The sequence below is a fragment of the Brachionichthys hirsutus genome, chromosome 8, assembly GCF_040956055.1.
Source record: "Brachionichthys hirsutus isolate HB-005 chromosome 8, CSIRO-AGI_Bhir_v1, whole genome shotgun sequence".
In the NCBI taxonomy this organism is placed as follows: Eukaryota; Metazoa; Chordata; class Actinopteri; order Lophiiformes; family Brachionichthyidae; genus Brachionichthys; species Brachionichthys hirsutus.
The window spans coordinates 10,185,628-10,205,685 of record NC_090904.1 but is presented as its reverse complement, the minus strand read 5'-3'; the positions used below and the strand labels follow the sequence as shown (position 1 = coordinate 10,205,685).

At 45.5% G+C, this 20,058-nt stretch overlaps 1 protein-coding gene across 2 annotated transcripts; it reads left to right on the top strand.

The window, feature by feature from the left end:
- The first annotated feature begins 2,978 nt into the window (after positions 1 to 2,978).
- On the top strand, positions 2,979 to 16,262 carry hdac11 (histone deacetylase 11). 2 transcript variants are annotated; one of them, XM_068742545.1, is made up of 11 exons: positions 2,979 to 3,112; positions 4,191 to 4,251; positions 4,370 to 4,518; positions 5,767 to 5,867; positions 6,525 to 6,641; positions 8,655 to 8,697; positions 9,869 to 9,945; positions 10,116 to 10,178; positions 12,843 to 12,939; positions 14,349 to 14,527; positions 15,082 to 16,262. In XM_068742545.1, exons 2-11 carry the CDS (start codon positions 4,217 to 4,219, stop codon positions 15,322 to 15,324), a joined length of 1,104 nt encoding a protein of 367 aa, XP_068598646.1. In that variant the 5' UTR covers positions 2,979 to 3,112; positions 4,191 to 4,216; the 3' UTR covers positions 15,325 to 16,262. The 2 variants fall into 2 exon arrangements, with proteins under 2 accessions (XP_068598646.1, XP_068598645.1); XM_068742544.1 differs by having other exon boundaries at positions 14,325 to 14,527.
- The last annotated feature ends 3,796 nt before the right edge of the window (positions 16,263 to 20,058 follow it).

The window sequence follows — 20,058 nt, the reverse complement described above, 5'->3', positions numbered from 1 at the left end:
TCAACGTAGGGTGAACGTATTTGAAATCTCCTGCGTTCTACATTTCCATCACGCTCCGTCTGCCATCCGCCGCCCGACACTCGACGATCACGGGCTCTTATCCGCTGGTGATCCGGATACTGCATGTGCATGAGGTTGGGGTTTGGCATCCGACGGAGCCACAACAGAAGGTTGGACGGATGGCAAGCCAAACGACCGCAGAGGCAGTTTCATGAGATCGGCGCCTGGCTCAGGTGTCGGTTTGATGTTTGCATCGGGCCAAGCAGATTCTGCAGTGGTTGAAATCTGTGACATTAATGTTGAGATAATTATCACACATTTCAAATGAATCCAATAACGCAGCAGTTTGGCAGCGGACCTTTTCTGATGGAAGTTGGATCAGATTCAGGCTCCCCTTGAAGACATGGACGTATTCTAGTTCTCTAGAAACCTGTTGCTGCTTCCGGTCTCGACTCCTGACAAACCGGACCTCATTTATAAAGACAGAACCAAAGAATGGGGGGGGAAACAGCACACATTCTCTGAAGGGCAAGACTACCGAGCACGTGTTGGGAGGGCAGGTCGTTGGAATCGGGATCGGATCCATGTCGGGCTTCAAACCCAGCACCGTCTTGCTGTGAGGTAGCAGATCTAATCTCTCTGGTGTTCGGTGCCAATCGAGGCAGCAGCATCCGGATGGGATAAACATCTGGAGCGCTTTAAGGTGATTTAAACACCCGCATCTCGTTGGAAAGCGATCCATCTCCTTTGAATAATGTAGATCATCTTGTCTGAAGCTTAAAGCGTCTTTCTTGTTTTTTTGATTGCCGGTACCAGAAATCTTCCTTTGATCGAGCGTTCAGGAAATAGCCGGTCCCTGCCTGAGATAATTGCTCCTTCTGGCTTTGGCGGTGCAGATGGAACGCATCATGTTTGCTTCTCCAGATATCTCTCCGAAGACGTCTGAAAGCGGCGGGCTCGTCCCACAACACAACAACCAGGAGTGATTTTGTTCCCTACGGGTTTATCGCAGCCCCGCCGCAAAAAAATAAGTGCAGTAAATCAGGATTCGTCAAGTGTTACTTTAGATGTTTCAGTCCGCTCATACCGGCATCCGAGTCTCATTCAGCAGCAGGGCTCTTTTCTCATTTACTCTCGCTCATATCGGCGGTGTCAAACGTTTGACAGTCGCTGTGGAAACAGATGCTCGCTTCTTGTTACAGAGGCGTTTATTGCCCCTGGAAGAGCGTCCAATTCACGCCAATCACATCTACCGGAGGTAGAAAAATGTAATTACAGGCAAACCAGGAGAAATAATTACGAGTGTCTCACATATTAGCATGTAGCACTACTGTACAGCACTGCTGGAGTCACAGCGGTGCGTCTAAACCAGGCTGCAAATAAGTCATCAGGAATATCTCAGCAGCAAAAGAGAGACGGCGTGAACTAAGGAGGGGCCCTGCCCCGTAAAAGCTGGGTCAGGGTCTCCTTGGATGTTCCCGCTCTGGAGGGGTTAGTGCAGGGAATAATCAACAAGATCACGGGCGGGCATCCGAGGGGAGCGGAGGCGAACCCCCTGTACTCTGATCCCACAAAAGAGCAAGTTGGTCTACATCGCCTTTCAGACATGAACATTTGGTGCTATTCGTAGCCATCGGGCCCGTCGGGGGCCAATAAACCGGATTACAGTTTGATTATAGGATTACAGGTAACGTCTTGCTCCTCTGTGGTGAAAACTGTGGCGTGTGAATTCAATCTGCTCTGTGAAAAGGAGCACTCAGGAAAGCTATTATGGCAAATTCACCGTATTGCTCCTTCTGAAACAAATGAGATGAAACTTTATTGATCCCAGGAAACGTTCAGCGTGCCTCTGAGCCAAGTGTAAAAGCTTGCTCCTCTTCCCCCCCGATGATTCTTTGCTTCACATTCTCTCTTTGCAGACAACGCTGTGTCGATCCAACTGGTCAAACTGGTTCCGCAGCTTGCAAAAGTGCTGCTGAAATAATAATAGTAAAAAAAAAAACTTACGTGTGAAGGAAAATGCTATATTAAATACAGATTAGTAGCTCTTATGTCTGTGAGAAAAGTTATTGGTAAGTATTCGAAACTTATTTGTCACACATCAGGGCAGTTTTGTAAATAATTAGCCATCGTCATATTTTAATCTTAAACTATTGTCATTATCTTGGTCCGGGTCCCTCTAATTTAATTTAGTACTTCTTTTTAACTAGCTTTATTATTTAAATAAGCAACTGTTTGTTACTTAACACATTTAGCCCTTGATTGCTGTTCTGTACTTTGCAATGTTTAAAACTAATTTAAAAAAGCAAATTAAAGTGATTAACTTGTTTACACTAAAATGCTTGAGTCTTTTCTTTTACCTTCCAGCACACTGTGATCAAAATGCCACACAGTGCTGGATAACTTTGAATATTAAAGCGTAAATTAACACCAAGAATAAAACCATCGAAGATATTTTTGCTGCTCTACAAATAAAATGTCAGAAGGTGAACTGAAGCCACAATTAAATTACACACCGAATTCTAAACACGATTAGGCCTCAATAAACCTTTAATTACATTTCTTTCATTGCTCTAAAAATATACTAATATACAGGACACAGACTTTGGCTCCAACACGGAAGTAATTGTCTTACTAGAACATTTTAGTAATGTACTTTTGTTTATTTATTTTTTACTTGTATTCCACTACATTTCACATGGAATGTAATTTTATATCAGGATGTCAGTATAAGTTCACACTTCATCCTACTCCTTTTGAGCATCCTAAACATGTTTCTGAAAATGTGTTTGTTTATTTTATTTTTTATTTTTTTTGTGTTCATTTTGAGTTTATGCCTAATGTTTGATGCTCAAATAAATAAATAAATATATTCACGTGCGTCTACAGCGCAACGAAGGAAGGGCACTTGCACGTAATTCTACGTAAACACACGCATCATACGTAGGGTTACGCACTCTACGTAGCGGTGGAGGAGGAGGGAATGGATACTAGCTAGCTAGCTAATAACAAGTCACATCGCCATTCCCTGTCGGTGAGGACAAACGCTGGCGATATCCCGTGACTGAATTCCCACGAGCTTGTCCGCGTTATATTCCGCGTGGAGTAGCAGGTGAGTCAAATCGGCTGTTTGCGTCTGACAAAAACATTCCCAATCTTTTTCCATAACGCAGTGGGAATAGGATCGTTGTGTTTATTTCATGCTAACCCCGAGCCGCGTTCAAACATTTGAGGCCAACACACTCCGCGGAATCACTTCCGTATGTTGTTGCGTCGGAAATAAATAAAGTCACGGCACTGCGCATGCGCCCAGAATGTAAACACCAGCTCTGGATCGTTTCATCCCGAATTCTTTCACATAAATCCAACATAAATTATGTGACGTCATTCATTCACGCTTACACATCCAATGTAATTACCGTTTAAATCTTGTTTTTAAATAATAATAATAATATGCTTTATTTATATAGCACTTTTCTAGAAATAAAATTCACAAAGCGCTTTTACAGACAAAAAAACAAAAAAACCAAGAACCATACAAACAAAAAATACATAATCAATAACCAAAACAGTGCAAAACAGATTTTTAAAAGCAACAGTGGCGTCAAGGGACACTGAGACGAGGTACCCAGTTTAAAAGCAAGAACCATAAAATAATAAAACAATGTTAAAAAAAATAAAAAAATAAATGAAAAGTATTTAAAATAGAGGACACCATCAATTAAAAGCCAGTCTATATGAATAAGTTTTCAGAAGTGTTTTAAAAGAAGTTACTAAATCTGCAAGCCGTATATTATGATGAAATAATTTGGTAAATGGCTGTTTAAGACGTAAGGCTGCTGGAAAGACCTTAATAACAGAAACACAATAAAGGACATAATGTAAAAATAACTTGGTATGTCCCAGTTATGAAATATAGAAAGTGGGCCCAAAGATAACGAGCATCCAGCTAAACACACTGTGAATGGATGAATAATAAAATGGACGCCACACCTGCATTAATGGAGCAGCAGGTTACAGACAAGGAATGCTAATAGCTGTACCCTTCCAAGTCCCGGTGTCCCGCAGGGAATCGGTGCACACCTGGGTTTCATTGCGTCATCCACATCGCAACAATCATTTATGATCCGTTGAGTGCCGCCGTAAATATTTACAAGCTGTCTGTGGATAATCTCTGCCCTCGTCTTCAGATTGAAAGAAGCGATGCCTGAACAACATGTCTCACAAAGAAGATAACGAAGGCGAGAAAAGGTGAGCAGCACGAGCATGACAGCCCCCCACGGCACTCATCACCCCGCTGGGGGGAAATCACCTCATGGAAATGCAAGGCAGCGGTGGCGAGTTGAATCATCTTCTCTCTCTCTCTCAGCTCTCACCAGACGGAGCTGTACGCCGGCGTCCCTCGGACGTGTTTGCCCATCGTGTTCCACCCGGAATACAACATCACCTTCATGGGCCTTGAGAAGCTGCATCCGTTTGATGCGGGGAAGTGGGGGAAAGTCGTTGGCTTCCTGAGAGGTAAAGCGCAGGGCACAGCGAGCGGCATGTGGGGAGTGGAGGCGCTCAGAGCAGTGGAGAGGTGGAGAAGGGAAAGGCAGAGCAATGGCGCACAGACAATTAGAGCAGCGGTCCCCAACCTTTTCCCCGCCACAGACCGGTTTCATGGCGGGGGGGGGGGGGGAATTAAATAAAAAAAATATGAATATGATTTTACCAATAAACTTTATATTATGCACTTGCAATAACTATTAAACAAGTATTACACAATATCTACTGACCATTAGTTGTGGTCGCAATAATTGCTGTCCTTCATGTTCACGTTTTTTTGTTTCATAAATTCCACATTCTTGTCTTTTACTTCAGGGTTCTTGGTCTATCTGTGCCAAATCAGCTTTGACCCCTTTATTGACTCGTTAACAAAGCTAATCAGCTGGAGATAAACCGTGTTTTATGTCTGACTCCTGGTTTGTCTGTTAAAAAGAAGCCTCCTCAGTTGGGCTTTCCCATTAGCAAAGAAGCTCTCCAAAGACGTTTGTTTTTTATTAATCTTCACTAGTTCACGTCTGTTTTTAGTAACGTATCACGTAAAGCATGAAAATTCACAGGCGATTGTTACGTTGGAGAAAATCCGGTCGTTTTTCAAAATAAAACACCTTTTAGACGCTAATAATCGATACAACAGAAATTGAAAACGTTAGTTATTCTTACTGTGCGGCCCGGTAACAAATGCCTCACGGACCGGTACCGGGCCGCGGCTCGGTGGTTGGGGACTGCTGAGTTAGAGGACAGACTCCCTGTGGGATTCTGTGCAGGTTCCACAGACGAGGCCGGCGAGCCAGCGAGCGTGCTGTGAAGCTGCGCTGTGGAAAGTGCTGTACACAGCTTAATGAATGGACAAGACTTTCAGAAGCTAAAGAGTGCAAACAAAGAACGAAGCCCCTGCAGGGGGGGGGGGTGCAGAGTTACTCGCCCTGTATTTAGAAAATTGTAAAAAGGACTTTGTTGCTGCAATGGATTTTAATGAGCCCCTGATTTTACAGTAGAGTAACACTCGTTCTGTGTTCCTGCAGTAGAACAGCTAAAGTCAGGAACAACCTGATCAGACAGATTCTCACGGCGGTATTGATTGATTATTATCAGTAAGTCAGGGAAACCATCCACAAGCATCGCCTTAAAGCTGCACTGATACCAGAATACCAGGATGTCGGTATAGTTTCAGTCTGCTCGGCTTCCGATGACCCTGATCCCTCCGTGCCTTTGTCTCAGAGGAGAAGCTCGTCACTGACGGGAACATCGTGGAAGCCCGGGAAGCGACGGAAGAGGATCTGCTGGTGGTCCACACCAAACGCTACCTCAGCAGATTAAAGGTTCGTGTGAATGTTCTCTTTCACCAGACTTTACCGTCGTCTCCGCAGGTCTTCACGTTCCGCGTTTGCGCTACGTTTTATTTGCAAAACAAGCAGGTCAAACTCGATTATTCCGTAGAGGAATTAGCCCTCATTCAAATGAGCGATGTCACAATTACGGCGCCTTTTTCTGAGCCATTAGAATCGATGAGAGTTTTTACACTTGTAATCCGTCGGATGCTTTCGTTTCCTTCTGAAGACGGATTTGCCGGCTGCATGTCGGTTGTTTGTGGACATGATAATGTGGAAATGTTGAAATGCGATTGTCGATCTCTCGTAAATAAGCGCCGGCTGGCAGATAAATAAAGCAGACAGCAGAAGTTCTGTCGCATTTAAAGCTGCGGTATTCATGCCGCATACACACGGCTGCATGTCGGCGCGCTCAAGTGGCGTCCGGCAGCCGTGTGCTTTGAATTCCTATTATTCTGTGCTGTCAGGGTTTAATGCGAGAGCTGCAGCTCAAGCTCAAGCCTACCAGCAGCTTTATTATTACATCTTCCTTTAGTCGGCGCTCCGAGACCTTTACCTTCAAGCCCCCAATAAGAAGGTGCTGAACCATGATGCACTGTTTGCCTCCCCCCCATGTGACACCTGGGCTTGTTATTTCTCTCTCTCTAGTGGTCCATGGTGGTGGCGTCAATCACAGAAATCCCACCGCTCATATTTCTGCCTAATTTCCTGGTGCAGCGGAAGGTGTTGAGGCCTCTGAGGACGCAGACCGGAGGGACAATTATGGTAGGAGTCTCAGAACCTCGTTTCCTCCGTCTTCACGGTTAAGGGCGGTGCAGATTTTTAATGTTTTCTGTGTAATAAAATCTCACCTGTGGCGTGAGCAAATGTTTAATGAGATAAACCTAGAGAGAAGCAGAATTCTGGCCTTATTTTGTCCTTTAATTGGTCCAAATCGAGACAATTGCTTCATTGACCCTCCGACACTGGACAGCGCCCTCTGTCTTTGTGATCGATAGTGACGCAATGGAAACAGAGTTGCCGTTTCAGAGTTGGTGAGAAGCTTTTTTCACAGCTTAATGTTTTGTCCTTGTCGACAGGAGTGAAGCTAACCGCCTGCGATTGAAGGTTCGGGTAATGACTTCTGTTGTCATTCTGTTTCAAGGAGAAAATGTAATATCTGCTTTTATTGCGTTCTTCACAACCAGTTATGTTGACCAGAAAGAAAGCCGTAAGACTTCTTCTGACGCCGGCTAATATGTGATTCAATTACGGATTCACGTCGCAGGTTTGGAGTCGGGAGAGAGATTTCAGTGACTACTTCTCACAAATTCTACATGATCTCCCAGAGGTGCGATAACAGAAGTGGGCCGAGTACTGAGCCCTGATGGCTTTAAACTCGAACGTAAATGCAGCTGCTGGTCAGAATCGTTGCTGTTAACGGCTTGTTACATGAAGCTGATGTTGTCACATCTTCACCTTATTTCATGCCGAGAGATGCATTCTGGTTCTGATCGTCGTGCAGATGCAATCACGGGGCTGAAGTCAGATATGTTGCTGCTGTCATGCTGGATTTCACCATGCAGTGTTGTCATGGCCAGAGTGAGTGCGTGCACTTTGATGTGTGCTATTACTCCTCTATCAGAGCAACATATTGGCAGCGACACACAATCTCCTCGGCTCCTGTCTTTACTCGTCAGGCACAGCAGGAATATATTCTGGATGTCTGAGCCTGAAATGAGTTTTCATTTGGAACCCGTCTAGCAAAACTACTTACTGGACACTAAGTAGTTCGCCCTGCTCCTATTAGGATTTCTTTACGTTTACATTTACATTTTTAGTTCTCCATGCAAGATGTTCTGGCCATCTTCTTAATAACATCCACTAACGATTCATTTTAGGCCAGATTACAACTCTGTGGTTTGAAGGTTTTGTAGCTACGTTGCTGAGAACGTCATTCGTCTGCGAAGAGTTTCTGGATCAGCCCACAGCGGTTCCTTGAGAGAACGATTCAGTGGAGCAGCCAGTTCTAAATGACCTGTTCTCCATGCAAAGCCATGCACATCGGGATTGAGGACGATCAACATGCAAGACAAACGCTATCGGCGTCGTATCTCATAGGAAATGAGCTATTAGGGAATAAACGTGGCGCGAGGCAGGGCGGCACCACGACTCCCTGTGGGATCCACGCTCAGTGTCGTTCAACAGGGTGGACTCCGAATGCAGCAAACACATTCTTATTTAACGGTTCGGGATGTTGGAGAAGATATTTTGCTCTTGGTCCGAGTGTGAAGTTTAAATATCACAGGTCTGTCCTGCCTGTTGAGGACTGTAAAAACAACAACAACAACAAACGGGTCGCTGCGTGTTTCCACTGAGGACATACGAACCTCGGTTCATCACCTGGTTTATTATATGGGTGTCATTTTCACGAGGTCTTAAAGGTCTTTAAATCCATGAAATTAAATTTCTATACCTGTGTGGGGAAAACAACACGCAGGGGGGGGGGGGGGCAGCCTTGTTTTTCTGACTGCAGCTAAACACTCGGATACGGTCGTGATATCGATGATCTCGTCTTCTTATTTTAGAGTCAGCAGATTGAGGTTCCATATTGAGCTCCAGAGCTAATGGGATTCCACTGGATAGCCTATACCCGTCTGATTATCCAACACTGTTTAGGGTTTAGAGGTCAAAGGTCAGTGTGCAAACATCAGATCTGAATTTGAGCCAGTTTATTAATCGATGCTTGAGAATGGTTTTATTATTATTTTACAAGTTTTGTCATTTTGTCGTCCGCAGGCAGGAAAACTGGCTGTTGACCGAGGATGGGCCATAAATATCGGTGAGTTTCAGGAACTGACCAACGCTGCTGTAGATATGTTTTTTTCATACTAATGAGAAGCGGCTGAAACATGAGCCGTCAGTTTGATGCGAGTTGGACAGTTTGGACAGTTCCCAGACGGTTGAAGGACGAGCCTGTTGTCCGAGCCAAGCGCTCCGCCCCGGCGTTGGAGACGGGAAGTTAATTTGACGTGCCTTGTGATTTTTCTCAGGAACGCTGCCGTGTGTCAATGTGCAAACACAGCGCCATCATCTCTGCTGTTAAATAAAGATCATTATTACTTTCAGATACTCCTCTAATCCGTTTCACGGAGCTGTGATCTGATTGGATTTACCAGCAGTAACCGAGCAACCCAACGACTGTTCAATATGTAAAAAAATGACCGTCTCAACTTTCTGCTTCCGAACGGCACAGAAAGAAAGAAAGAGAAATCGGAATCTTCTTTCTGTCGGAATCTTCTTTCTGTCAAGCGATCAGGCCCCTCCTCCCTTTAAACTAATTTCTTAATCTGATCATCACATGACAGAAATCATGGCGGTCGTTAAACGCTCTTTCATGCTGTCGTGATCTGTCGGGGAGTTTTTCCTGACTGACGGCCATCGGTGGGGTTGAAAAGGAAGATCTTCCTGACGGTCCGGGGTCATCCCGGGATTTACCAAGCGAGGAACAGGAAAGACGCTAAGCTCTTAAATACCTGCTGTTGACTTCTCGCGCTCTTTTGGATGCATCGGGGGACTTGAATAAAGATATAAAGGCTATCTGACAGCCGCGTAACGTGCGTCTCAACAATATGAGGACGCAGACTTGAGAAAAGGACTGTTTTTTGGAAGGCAAGCAATAAATGATAATGGCCTTTCAGCCGTCGCCTTTCCGCCCTACGCTATAGCTTAATGAACATGAGCACGCAGGGGGGACGGGGGGGGGTGGACCGTAACTCTTAACCTGAATGAATCGGTTGCGTCTTTCTCCAGCCTGGCCCATTGCAGACGTTCTAGGAGCGATCGAACGGTCCACTTTTGGTGTCAAATACCCCCACTGTGTTCCCGCAGGGGGAGCGGCAGCAATTTTCATGCGCCGCAACAAACTCAATGACGGCAGTTATGAGCGTTTAGAATAATAGACTTCCTCAGATGTGCAGTGACCCGCTCAGCTTGTCCATTCTGTATCCCAGGAGGAGGCTTCCACCACTGCTCCAGCGACAGGGGAGGGGGCTTCTGTGCTTACGCCGATATCACTCTGGCTATCAAGGTAAGACTCCGGCTATCACCCCACGTCCTCCTTTTCACCCCTTGATGCTCGAGTTGCCCCTCAAAGAGCGTGAAGAGGGGCAGCGGAATAGGAAAAACACGCCACACAAGCCTTGAATCTCGCTTGAATGCATCATCAGCGATAACACACACATCCCTTTCATCCCTCAGTTCCTGTTTGAGAGGGTGGAAGGCATCTCCAGGGCGACCATCATCGACCTGGATGCTCATCAGGTGAGCCGATACCTTTACCTCCGTCTGTGTCGATGTCGACGGTCATGACGGCATCGGCCGTAGCGCCACATCCAACATGGCCGCCGCTGTAAAGTGGCCCTCTTGAGCGTCGTCTGGGTTTCGTGCTTCAATGTCGGCTGTTTGTAGGTTTTAGTTGAACACGGAATTAAACTAAAAGGTTCTGAAAACAATCAATGCAACTTTTACTTTTAACAGAACCACAGTGGAGCTGCAGAGCAAAAGAATCATTAGAAGATTTAAAAACAAATGGACGTAAACGAGTAAAAGAAACTGAGGATTGCACGGATTTAGGTTTTATTCTGCAACACAACCTTTCATTCTTATTTTGAAGAAAAGTTTAAATTAGAAGAATTTCTCATTTCTTTGCAAAACTGACAGCCGAAAGAAATCTTTTGATCTTTTGATTCCATCTGAATTAAAAAGAAAAAGAAATGTCACAGTGACCTTCAGCGGGACAGAAGTGTGTGTTCAGTTCGTAAAGTTTGATCCGACGCCGTCTGACGGTCCGTGTTTATATTACAGGCCTTTAACCCTTCGTGCTGCGGCTGATAGGCGACGATGCTCCTTCGTCTGTTGACACCAGCATGGAATCAATACAGAATCAATACAGTCAGTCAATAATTCACGAAGAACGACGTGAGAGCGTGCAGATAGCGCCCCTCTCAGCAGGTAATTAGGCAGATAGAAATATTGTGCTCACGCAGTGAAATCCTAATTACCACCCGGTTAACGTGGCGTTCACTGCGCTGCTTCCTGGCATAAATTAGGATTATGGCCTGAGCAGCTGTGTTGTTTATTCACGGCGCTAACAGCACAACAGCAATGATGCGTTTTATGTACGCTCTTTAAACAAGCCCGACAGGCGCCCTGCTGTGAAGGCAAATCCTCAGAAAGGTGCGATGGCGCCCAAAGGAGCGTTTCAGGAGGCCGACGCATTCATCATGCGTCGGATGAGCGGCAGTTTGCCCGCTCTCCTTCTGACAGGAGGAACACGCCAAACAGGCGGCGTCCTGACGGCACAGTGGTTTAAATATGTATTCAATATTAATGAGACTGACTCAAATGAAAATCCGAAAAGTTGAGAAACAGACTTTAGTTTGGGTGCGAGATGAAAATCACTTTGATATGGCTAACCGAGCCGCCGGAGGAGCACGAGAAATGAGAGTAACAAGAGAAAGCACACGAATGGGAAATGAATCAAATCAAATCAAGGGCTCATTTTGATCGAGTTCAAAAAGATTCCAGCGCATTGGCCGAGGGCGGATTGTTCTCCAACCTCAATCAGAGCAATACCGGCTTGTGTGGCTTCTCTCCAGCGCAGAGGAAAAAACATTAAAGAGGCAAAAATCAAGAATCGGTGTGAGATAATGTTGGTTTCAAAGTGGAGTCGCCTGCAGCTTTGAAACGCGCCGCGTCCTCTGGATGCGTTGCAGCTTTAAATTTCATGTCGAAGAAGTTCTGCAGCGTCGACACTTGGAAAATGTGCTGATGAGGCTCGCTGCTCCGAGAGACAAACGCATCCTCGGTGGCAACGTGGCTTTGTGTGCCGCCGGACTGGCATCGTCTCGCGTTCTGCCACGCCTCTCCTCGCCGAGAGGACGGAGCAGGACAACGGCGAATGGCGGGCCCTTCGAGGCGCGGGCACGAGGAAAACGCAGCTTCTTAACTCAAACTATCACCTATCGTCCCGTGCATCTCGTGCTGCACCGTTACATCGGTCCAGGGTCGCTCCTCGCCACGATCCCAGATGTGCTCAAAACAACATTCATTCTCTAAAGAAATAAATTCTATTTTGGGGTTTATCTCCTCCTCTTGACCTCTGGGTCGTGTTTCGTTAAATATTGATAGATGGTGCTCTAAAGAACGGAGGAAAGGCCCGTTTGAAGCTCGCGGCTGACACTAACAAATGGTGCCGGAGCAGCCATCTTTTATTGTATGGTCTGTGTGGGAGAGGACGAGATTAATAAGACCGAAGGCGGCAGGCGCTCCGCCGGCAGATGTATGGTCTGGAGCCGCCGTTCCGAAGCGCAGCAGAGCTTTCAGTTAAAGGTTGAATGAGTCCAGTGAGCATGAATGTTAGCCACATTGGGCTAGCTGACTCCAGTTTAAGCTGGTACGCAGGACAGAACTGGAATCCGTGTAAATCAGGGCTGGAAGCTGGGCTAACGGGAGCATGAGGATGCTAATGAGCTTCCTTCTTCAGCGTCGGAGCGGATTGTGTCCGACGGAAGCCCACGTTTCTATTTCGTCACACTGATTAGAAGAAGAAAGCTTATTATTGAAACGTTGACCACTACAAACACACTGCAGCGAAATTCCTTCACACACTACTACAAGGGGCCCCTCGAAACCATCGCACGTGTATATGGGCCCCGTAGCACGCGGAGAGGGCGCCGCCATGCTCAAGGGCATTTTTACATTGCCGGTATCTTTGGCTCAAACGCATTTTTAAAAAAGTTCTTGAGTCCCATGTAAAGCGGTTCTTACAAGACATGCTAATATCCCAACATGCTAGCAGGTCAAAGACGGCATTTAAAATACAGCCCTGACTTTAGAAAGACAAGAGAACAGTTTGTCCTTGACGAGACTAAAATAAAAAACGGAAAGAAAATCACTCCTAAAGTGACTTTTGTTTCGCCGCAGGGAAACGGACATGAACGTGACTTCCTGGACGACGAGCGCGTCTTCATCATGGATATGTACAACCGCCACATCTATCCCGGGGACGGACACGCCAAAAGTGAGTGAACGCACTTTTGTTGCTCCGTGTTTCCGGTCGGATGTCGATGTAGCGCAGGGGGGGCTTCCGTTCCGGCCCCCAACTGTCACTCAATGCTGTTTTAACGATGCCATGTTTTCCCTGTGCGTTCCCGCCCGCTCCATTAGCACTCAGCAGGAAATCCATCACACACTCGCGCTCTAATTGTGACCTTTACACAAATACATCTGTTGGAAAATGAACGCCGATCCGACGGCATTTAACCCCGGTTGTCCTGCGACGGCTCTGCCTGTAGAATTCTCCCCGGTCGTCTTTATTTCCTACCATTAATTGAATTGAAGACGTTTTATCGTTCGCTGTCCCCCGGAGGAAGTCAAACAAACCTACGTTCTGGCTTGTTTAAGATAACGGACCCGTTCTGCTTCATATTTTTCCTCCAAGACACATTTACTTCCCTCTGAATTTAAGCAACTTCTTGGACACTTGATTCTTTTTAAGTCTTGAAAACCTGCAGGAAGCGACTTAAGAAGGCGTATTTCTGACGCCTGGTCCTTCCTGCAGCTGCAGCTTCCCCTGGTTTGAATTTAGAACATGAAAGCCTCTTAATTAACCCTTTTATCGTCAGGTTTAGTTATTGGAAATGAACAATTCACTCAAGAATACTGAATTAATTTTTTGCGTCCGTTATTTGCCTTCATGCAGAGCGGTTTCTGCTCAACGTTACATTGGTTGGTTCTTGTCCAGCCGTATAACACAGAAGTTTATTTTTACTAACTTTTACAGTCTCGAAGGATCCAACCCTTAATGACCAGCATCTCCAGTTCTCCCTAGAGACCCTTTAGCTGCAGGCATGATCCAGACACCAGCCAATCTTGGCCTATTCCTTATGGATCCCTGTAGTTCGGGAATATTCCTGGTTCACCTCTGTACCGCCTTCTTCGGATCTCAACAGAGGTTTTGGCTGGGTTGCAGTCAGGTGCCTCTACTGTGATCCAGGACTTCTTCTGGAACCAGGACTTCGTGGACTCTGAGGTTTGGATTGGGATTGTCTTCTTTTTGGATCGTCCAAAGATGTCCGATCTTCATCTTCCCCACAAATGAAGATGTTTTATTCCAGGATTTCCTGATTCTTGATGGAATCCATCTGGCCCGCTTCCGGCTGCAGGTTTCCAGTGGACCAGGAAGCAAAGCAGCTCCAGAGCATCATGTTTCATGTAGGGAGGGGGTCAGCTTCATCCTTCCTCCTCCAGACAAACCGCTGATCCAGAGGACCCAGAAAGTCCAGTTTGAGAACCTTCTGGGTCTGATCTAGATGATATTCAGGGTAGAAGTCAGTGGAAACTGTTTACCTCGTTTTGTGTTGAACGAGGTAAAAATCCATTCAATGAAGAGCATCTCATGCCCAGGCGTCTGCAACTCTGCATCTCCAGGAGCCATAAAGAGGAAGGTGGAGCTGGAGTGGGGCACCGAAGACTCGGAGTACCTTCGGAAGGTGGAGGTCCACTCTGAAGGAGCGCTGAATGAGTACCGACCTGACGTCATAGTCTACAACGCGGGGACGGACATCTTGGACGGGGACCCCCTCGGAGGACTCTCCATATCACCGCAGGTGCTGCAGAATTTTTACATTTATGGAGTGTTTAACGGGCGCTTTATAAAGTAAAATGAAGGAGGGGGCCCTCTTACACAGGAGTCCTCCTACAGCTAAACTCCAAGCCTCCAAGAATAAAAAAGATCAATTAGTGATTGGGTCTGACGGTAGGTTTGTTTCTAGCACGGCCAATTCTGGACTCAAGTTGGTTGACTTGCCGATTCCAGCAGCTTTAATAATGAAATCAGTTTGAACATGTTTGGAATCGGAAACAAATGGCTGCAGGACGGATGAGGTTCTTGTTTTTTTGTTTGTTTCCACACTCAATCCTGATACGAACGAGGATGTGGGTGTTCTTCATTCCTCCCGTATTTGTCGCCTTCAGCGACTTCAGGGACTCAGTGAAGTCGTGAGATACGGGAACGTTTGTGCTGCTTCTCGTTTCTCAGGGGATGGAGGGGAATGTAGATATTTGTCAGCTGGCAGCCTGACAAATTCAGAGGAATTGTTAATACTATCTGCAGCCGTTGATAGACTGACAGGCCAGCTTTTCTTTCGTCTTTCTCTACCAGGGAATTGTAAAAAGAGATGAGATTGTGTTCAGGGCTGCCAGGCGACAGGGCGTCCCGATACTCATGGTGACGTCCGGCGGGTACCAGAAGAAAACGGCCCGGATCATCGCCGACTCCATCCTCAACCTGCACCGGCAGGGCCTGATTGGAGCAGAGGCTCTGGAAGGGGAGGGGTCGTCGTCACTGGTAACCAGTATGATGTGCAGCTCTGGATCTGCAGGATCAAAACTCACCGCGGTTTAATTCGCAATAATCCCCGAGTTGAGACTCACAGGAGTGTCGTCTACTAACTGACATTTAAAAGGCCCCGGAGTGTTGGACTGTATGTCAGAGGGGCACTTGAAACTAAAATAACAAGAGCTGAGGTTCTTTTTTGAAACTAAAAGGGAAAAATCACTCAAAGACATCACTGCTTTTCTAAACTTTGACATGTGCTAAAGACTTTTTTTGTTTGTTTGGTTGATGGGTTTTATGTTTAATATTTGCAGCAGTGTTTTTGAGAGATGTTCTTATATTCTAGGAAATGTAATGACGCCATGAGAGAAAGCTACATTAACAGTTCCGTTCACTCTTGGCCCGAGGTAACGATGTGAGATATATGAGATCCGTAACCATCAAATAGCTTCTGACGGTGAGCTTTAACCTTCTCAAGGTCACGTGTTCTCCTGTAGGTACTCGCCTTTTGTGTGTGAACGAATCTAAAGCACTAAACGTAACTGTTAGCACTTTTAAGCTGTGTGATGTGAAAGAAAGTTCATCAACATTCTACAACTCCTGAAAATCAATGATATGGGGTCTATAGACCGGCGTCCAAAACCTGAAGAGTGATTAATGAGCAGGTCTGAACGGCTTTGCTTTTGATTGGTTCGGAATCAGACACGCAGAACGGCTCTAATGAGGTTCACGCAAACATTAGTTTTGGAAAAGGAGAAGAAATCAATCAATGGATCAATATGATTAATGCAACAGCTAAAAAAACACAACACAGCTTTCAAAATGCAGACAGAAAACCAATGTGTGTGAGATGCTAAAGAATGATTTTTATTTTTCTGCCTAAAACAGACAGACGTTTGAACTTCAATGAAAAATGAGGTTTCTTTTTTTACATTCTTTCTTTTGTCTTAGAAAATTCTAATATTTATGTTTGAAAAATAAAACTCTTGTTTTTCTCATTATCATGATCAGAATCTCGTAATTTAAGCACACAAGATATATGACATACATAAAATAATGCAGGCACACAAATAAGATCAGAAAATAGGTAGCTAGAACTTCCAGCTAGAAAGATAGATAGTTAACTAGTGAAAGTATAGATAGCTGGATAATAACAATTTATAATTCTGGTTAGCGGTTGAAGACACTTTTAGCTTCCTATGGACCCAACATGAAAACAAACATGGCTGACGTTTTTTATAGAATATAAAAACATGAATCTGCTACCAAACGTGAGGCTGGATGCATGACGTGAAAGAGAAAGGTGAGTAGTTAGCCCCGCCTTTAATGATGCGTTGAGTGCTTCCTTTCGGTTTCTGTCATGTCTCCAGTTCTCACTGGTACATACTGAAACGTATTACGACTGGTGAAAAGTTCTTATTAGCTCCAGCCAGCGTGTTTGTCACGACTGCTGATTCATCACTGTGGGGGGGGGGGGGGGTTCACATCAACTCATGACCCACTAGAACTTCACCTCTGTGCCCTACTTTGTGATGGAGATCCAATTATAGACCACTTTTTTCCCCAAATTCTCCACTCATGCCGACTGGCATTCTGACAATGAGCTGCAGCGGCATGGACGGATAAACGCATATAGGTATTCTGATCCACCCCACGGCACTGAATACATGTTAGAACGCTCAGCACAAAGAACAGGGAACGCAACACAAAAACAGCAGGCGGAAAGCAAATTTAATTGGAGCAGATAATTGCTTCAACAGTACAGAAATGTATTCATTTTTTAGTCTAATGTAGAAAAGACACAAACTGAAAAAAATAAGAACATCATTTCACATTTTCAGAACTAAGATTTGAAATGAGACACGCACGCACACGCCACATCTAAAAACATTTCCTGGGTTGTGTGTTTTCACGTTCATTGTCTTCTCTTGCTGGGACATTAATACAGACGCTCCATTTACCGGATTAACGGGCCCGTCTTAGAACAGCAGTGTTTCGGTGCTTATCCAGGAGGCCGTGAAAGGCGGCCCATATTAGCGTCGGTGCCAATTACCTACAGGCTTTGATCTGGTGCTCTGCTTTTGAACGCCGCTGGAAGATTTAACGGGGTCCACCTTTAATTAGGCCTCGGAATATCGAACTTACTTAAAGCGGGCGCTGTCAGCCATGCTGGATGCCATCCCAGATTCCAGCTCATCAAATTCCTTTCTGCGCCGGCCAGCGTTTTAGCCATTTCGAGTTGCAGGCCGAGAAAAGTAAAAAAAAAAAAACGAGCTGTTGAAAGCTGTACGATGTGTTTCTGGGTGTGCTGACATTAAAAACCGCGACAATGCATTCAAATGATGATGAATAAATTCACAACAATCAAAAGGTCTATTTTGCTCTTTCGTGTGTGCATATTTTAATTAATTTAACTGAACATACATCGGAGTGTAGTTTGTGAAACATATTACATATTATTGCTGTGGTGTTTATTTCAGAATTGAATTAATGTCAGGTTTAAATGTGCAAGCAAAAACAACAGAAAAACAAAATGCTAATGTTCAATTAGCATCAGGCTGCAACTGTTCAGCGACTTTGTTGATTTTAATTCCAAGCTGATGGGAATGGGTGCAGTTTTAAAATCACAAACTCCCGTTGAACAAAATGTGGTCACGGCTAATTGCTACATCAGACGCCCTGAGACGCGTCGGCGCTAAAAACGCATCGTCCACTCGATTCCTCCAAGATCATAGCTACGTGATAACAAGGTGGCTACGCTAATGAGCTCATTAATAGCACTAGTTTTGATTTATGCATATTTGATCAACATTGTGCTTGTCACAAAAGACACGGGTTGAATTTATATTAACTCTTGATATTATTAAGAATTTGGTTATTATTTTGGGTTCTTATATCCCAGCAGGGTGTCTGACAGGCAGACATCATTTCGTGCTGGCCATGTACCTTGCAGTATGCTTCATTAAACGTGGTTCCCCGGCTGTTTTCCCGGCTCCTGGATGCCGAGTCGGTCGAGCGCTCGCTGTCTGGGTGCTTCGATTGGGATGTTTCCACTTTCCACCTCCCCTGACAAACCGGCCCAAGTGGGATGTAAACAGTCCACAATCAGCAGCCCTGAATGAGGCAGGTGTGGGGAAAAAAAGCAATTACTAAATGAATCCTCTGCTCAATATGTTTCTTTCAGAGAAGACCGTAATAATGAGGGTTTTATGGTCTTTAGCGACATTAAGGAGGCGCTCAGTTCTGCTCCGTTTACGTGTCACCGAGTAGGCTGGTGAAAACAGTTGTGTAATGTTCTTTTTTTAAAGCTTCCCTCTAAACAGAAAAAGTAAACCGAATGAAGTCATCAGGGTTTTCTCTGCTTGCATTCACACTAGCAGTTTGGCTCTTCGGCTGGTCGGTCCAGCAGGAGATTTCTCAACGAAGTTAGCGACGCACAGGCACGTTTTTACCTTCTGACTAAACTGCATCATCTCAGCTTCATAGTGGTGGCAACGTTACGTCTCCTCTCTCGTTACATGTGCTCCACCCTATTTAAAAAACAGAGGCGATCCAAAACGGGTGCAAAGATTGCGATATTTTCCCATCAGCCTCTGCAGCAGGCGGCGTGCTAAACCTGGTACGACTGCCGAGCATCAAAATGCAAGCCTGCCGAAAACATGTTAGCATGTTAATGCTATCCTCAGATAATCTGGTTAAAACCTGACCCATCAGCTTGTTAGCATTGTGACTACTAGCATCTAGCCTAGCCTGGACGGATCCTCATTGCTCACCTTCTAGCCTCATTGTGATCTAGTTATGAGAGCTGAGAAATCTCACCCCAAGACCATAAACGTGAACAAACTTCCCTGCTTTTACCGCAACAGAGGAAATGCATCAGATTTCAATATAATCTACCGGCGGCGTCATTAAAGACATCGTTTCTGAGCAACGTGACACTGTGGCTCCCGGCTGTGCTGTCAGAGTAAAGGGGCCAAACTTGGCTAAATGGGGACGTGATTTAATAAAGATGGAAATTTGCTCAGGCAGTTGTCCTGGAGATTGTTCAGGTGTTCAAAGTGAGTTAGAGATCACTGGCAGGCTCAGCGTAACGTGAGCTCACTGGTTTTATTTCTGAAAGCGAGGCTGTATGGGAGAACTCGTAAACCTTGTCGCTGCATTGTTTATACCTCGCCGTTTTCCGGTCTCCACGTGCCGAACTCACCAGTCGTATTGAAATCCGATCTGAAGATACAGCTGATAGTACTGACTCGAGGCCTGATTTGTGAAGCGTTGTGTACGCCTGGAGTCCTCGAACAAAGGTAGTGGGTCTGGGAAGTTTTAATGACTGTGTAGTGCCGGAGATTAAAGGGCTTTTCCTGGCGGCGCTGCAAAATAACTGGGAACAAATTATGCATGAAAGTGCCCCCTTTGTCTGGGACATTGGTTGGAGTCTGACGAAAACACGCCGGGAGACCTGGGAGGTTCTGGCCTGCAGAGAAGCTCGGAGCGTCGGAGCGATGCTGCCGGATATTTAAAGTGACTCGGCCTCGCTTGGTCACTTACAGCAGGAATTAAAGCAGCAGCTTTCCTGCCCTCTCGGAGATAAATGGCAGCCGTGGCGAGCAGTAATCTGGAGTCGTTTTTGTATTGCAGTTTCTTTAAGTCAAGTGGTTTCCAAAGGTGGTATTTTCTTTAATATGGCGGCATGGCGCCCGATCGAAAGGGGCGGGAATCAGCTGATTGCTTGGGCTCTGGCGCTCATGCCGAACTTCCCGGCATCCTGCTCTGAAGGGTCATCAGAAGGTTGGGATCAAACCTCAA

What these genes read in the sequence shown, in the direction of transcription:
- hdac11 (XM_068742544.1), top strand. Translation starts at nt 4,217, where the DNA reads ATGTCTCACAAAGAAGATAACGAAGGCGAGAAAAG. An exon ending in AGACCGGAGGGACAATTATG is followed by an intron (nt 6,642 to 8,654) that starts GTAGGAGTCTCA and finishes TGTCGTCCGCAG; the next exon opens with GCAGGAAAACTGGCTGTTGA. An exon ending in CGGGGACGGACACGCCAAAA is followed by an intron (nt 12,940 to 14,324) that starts GTGAGTGAACGC and finishes TCTCATGCCCAG; the next exon opens with GCGTCTGCAACTCTGCATCT.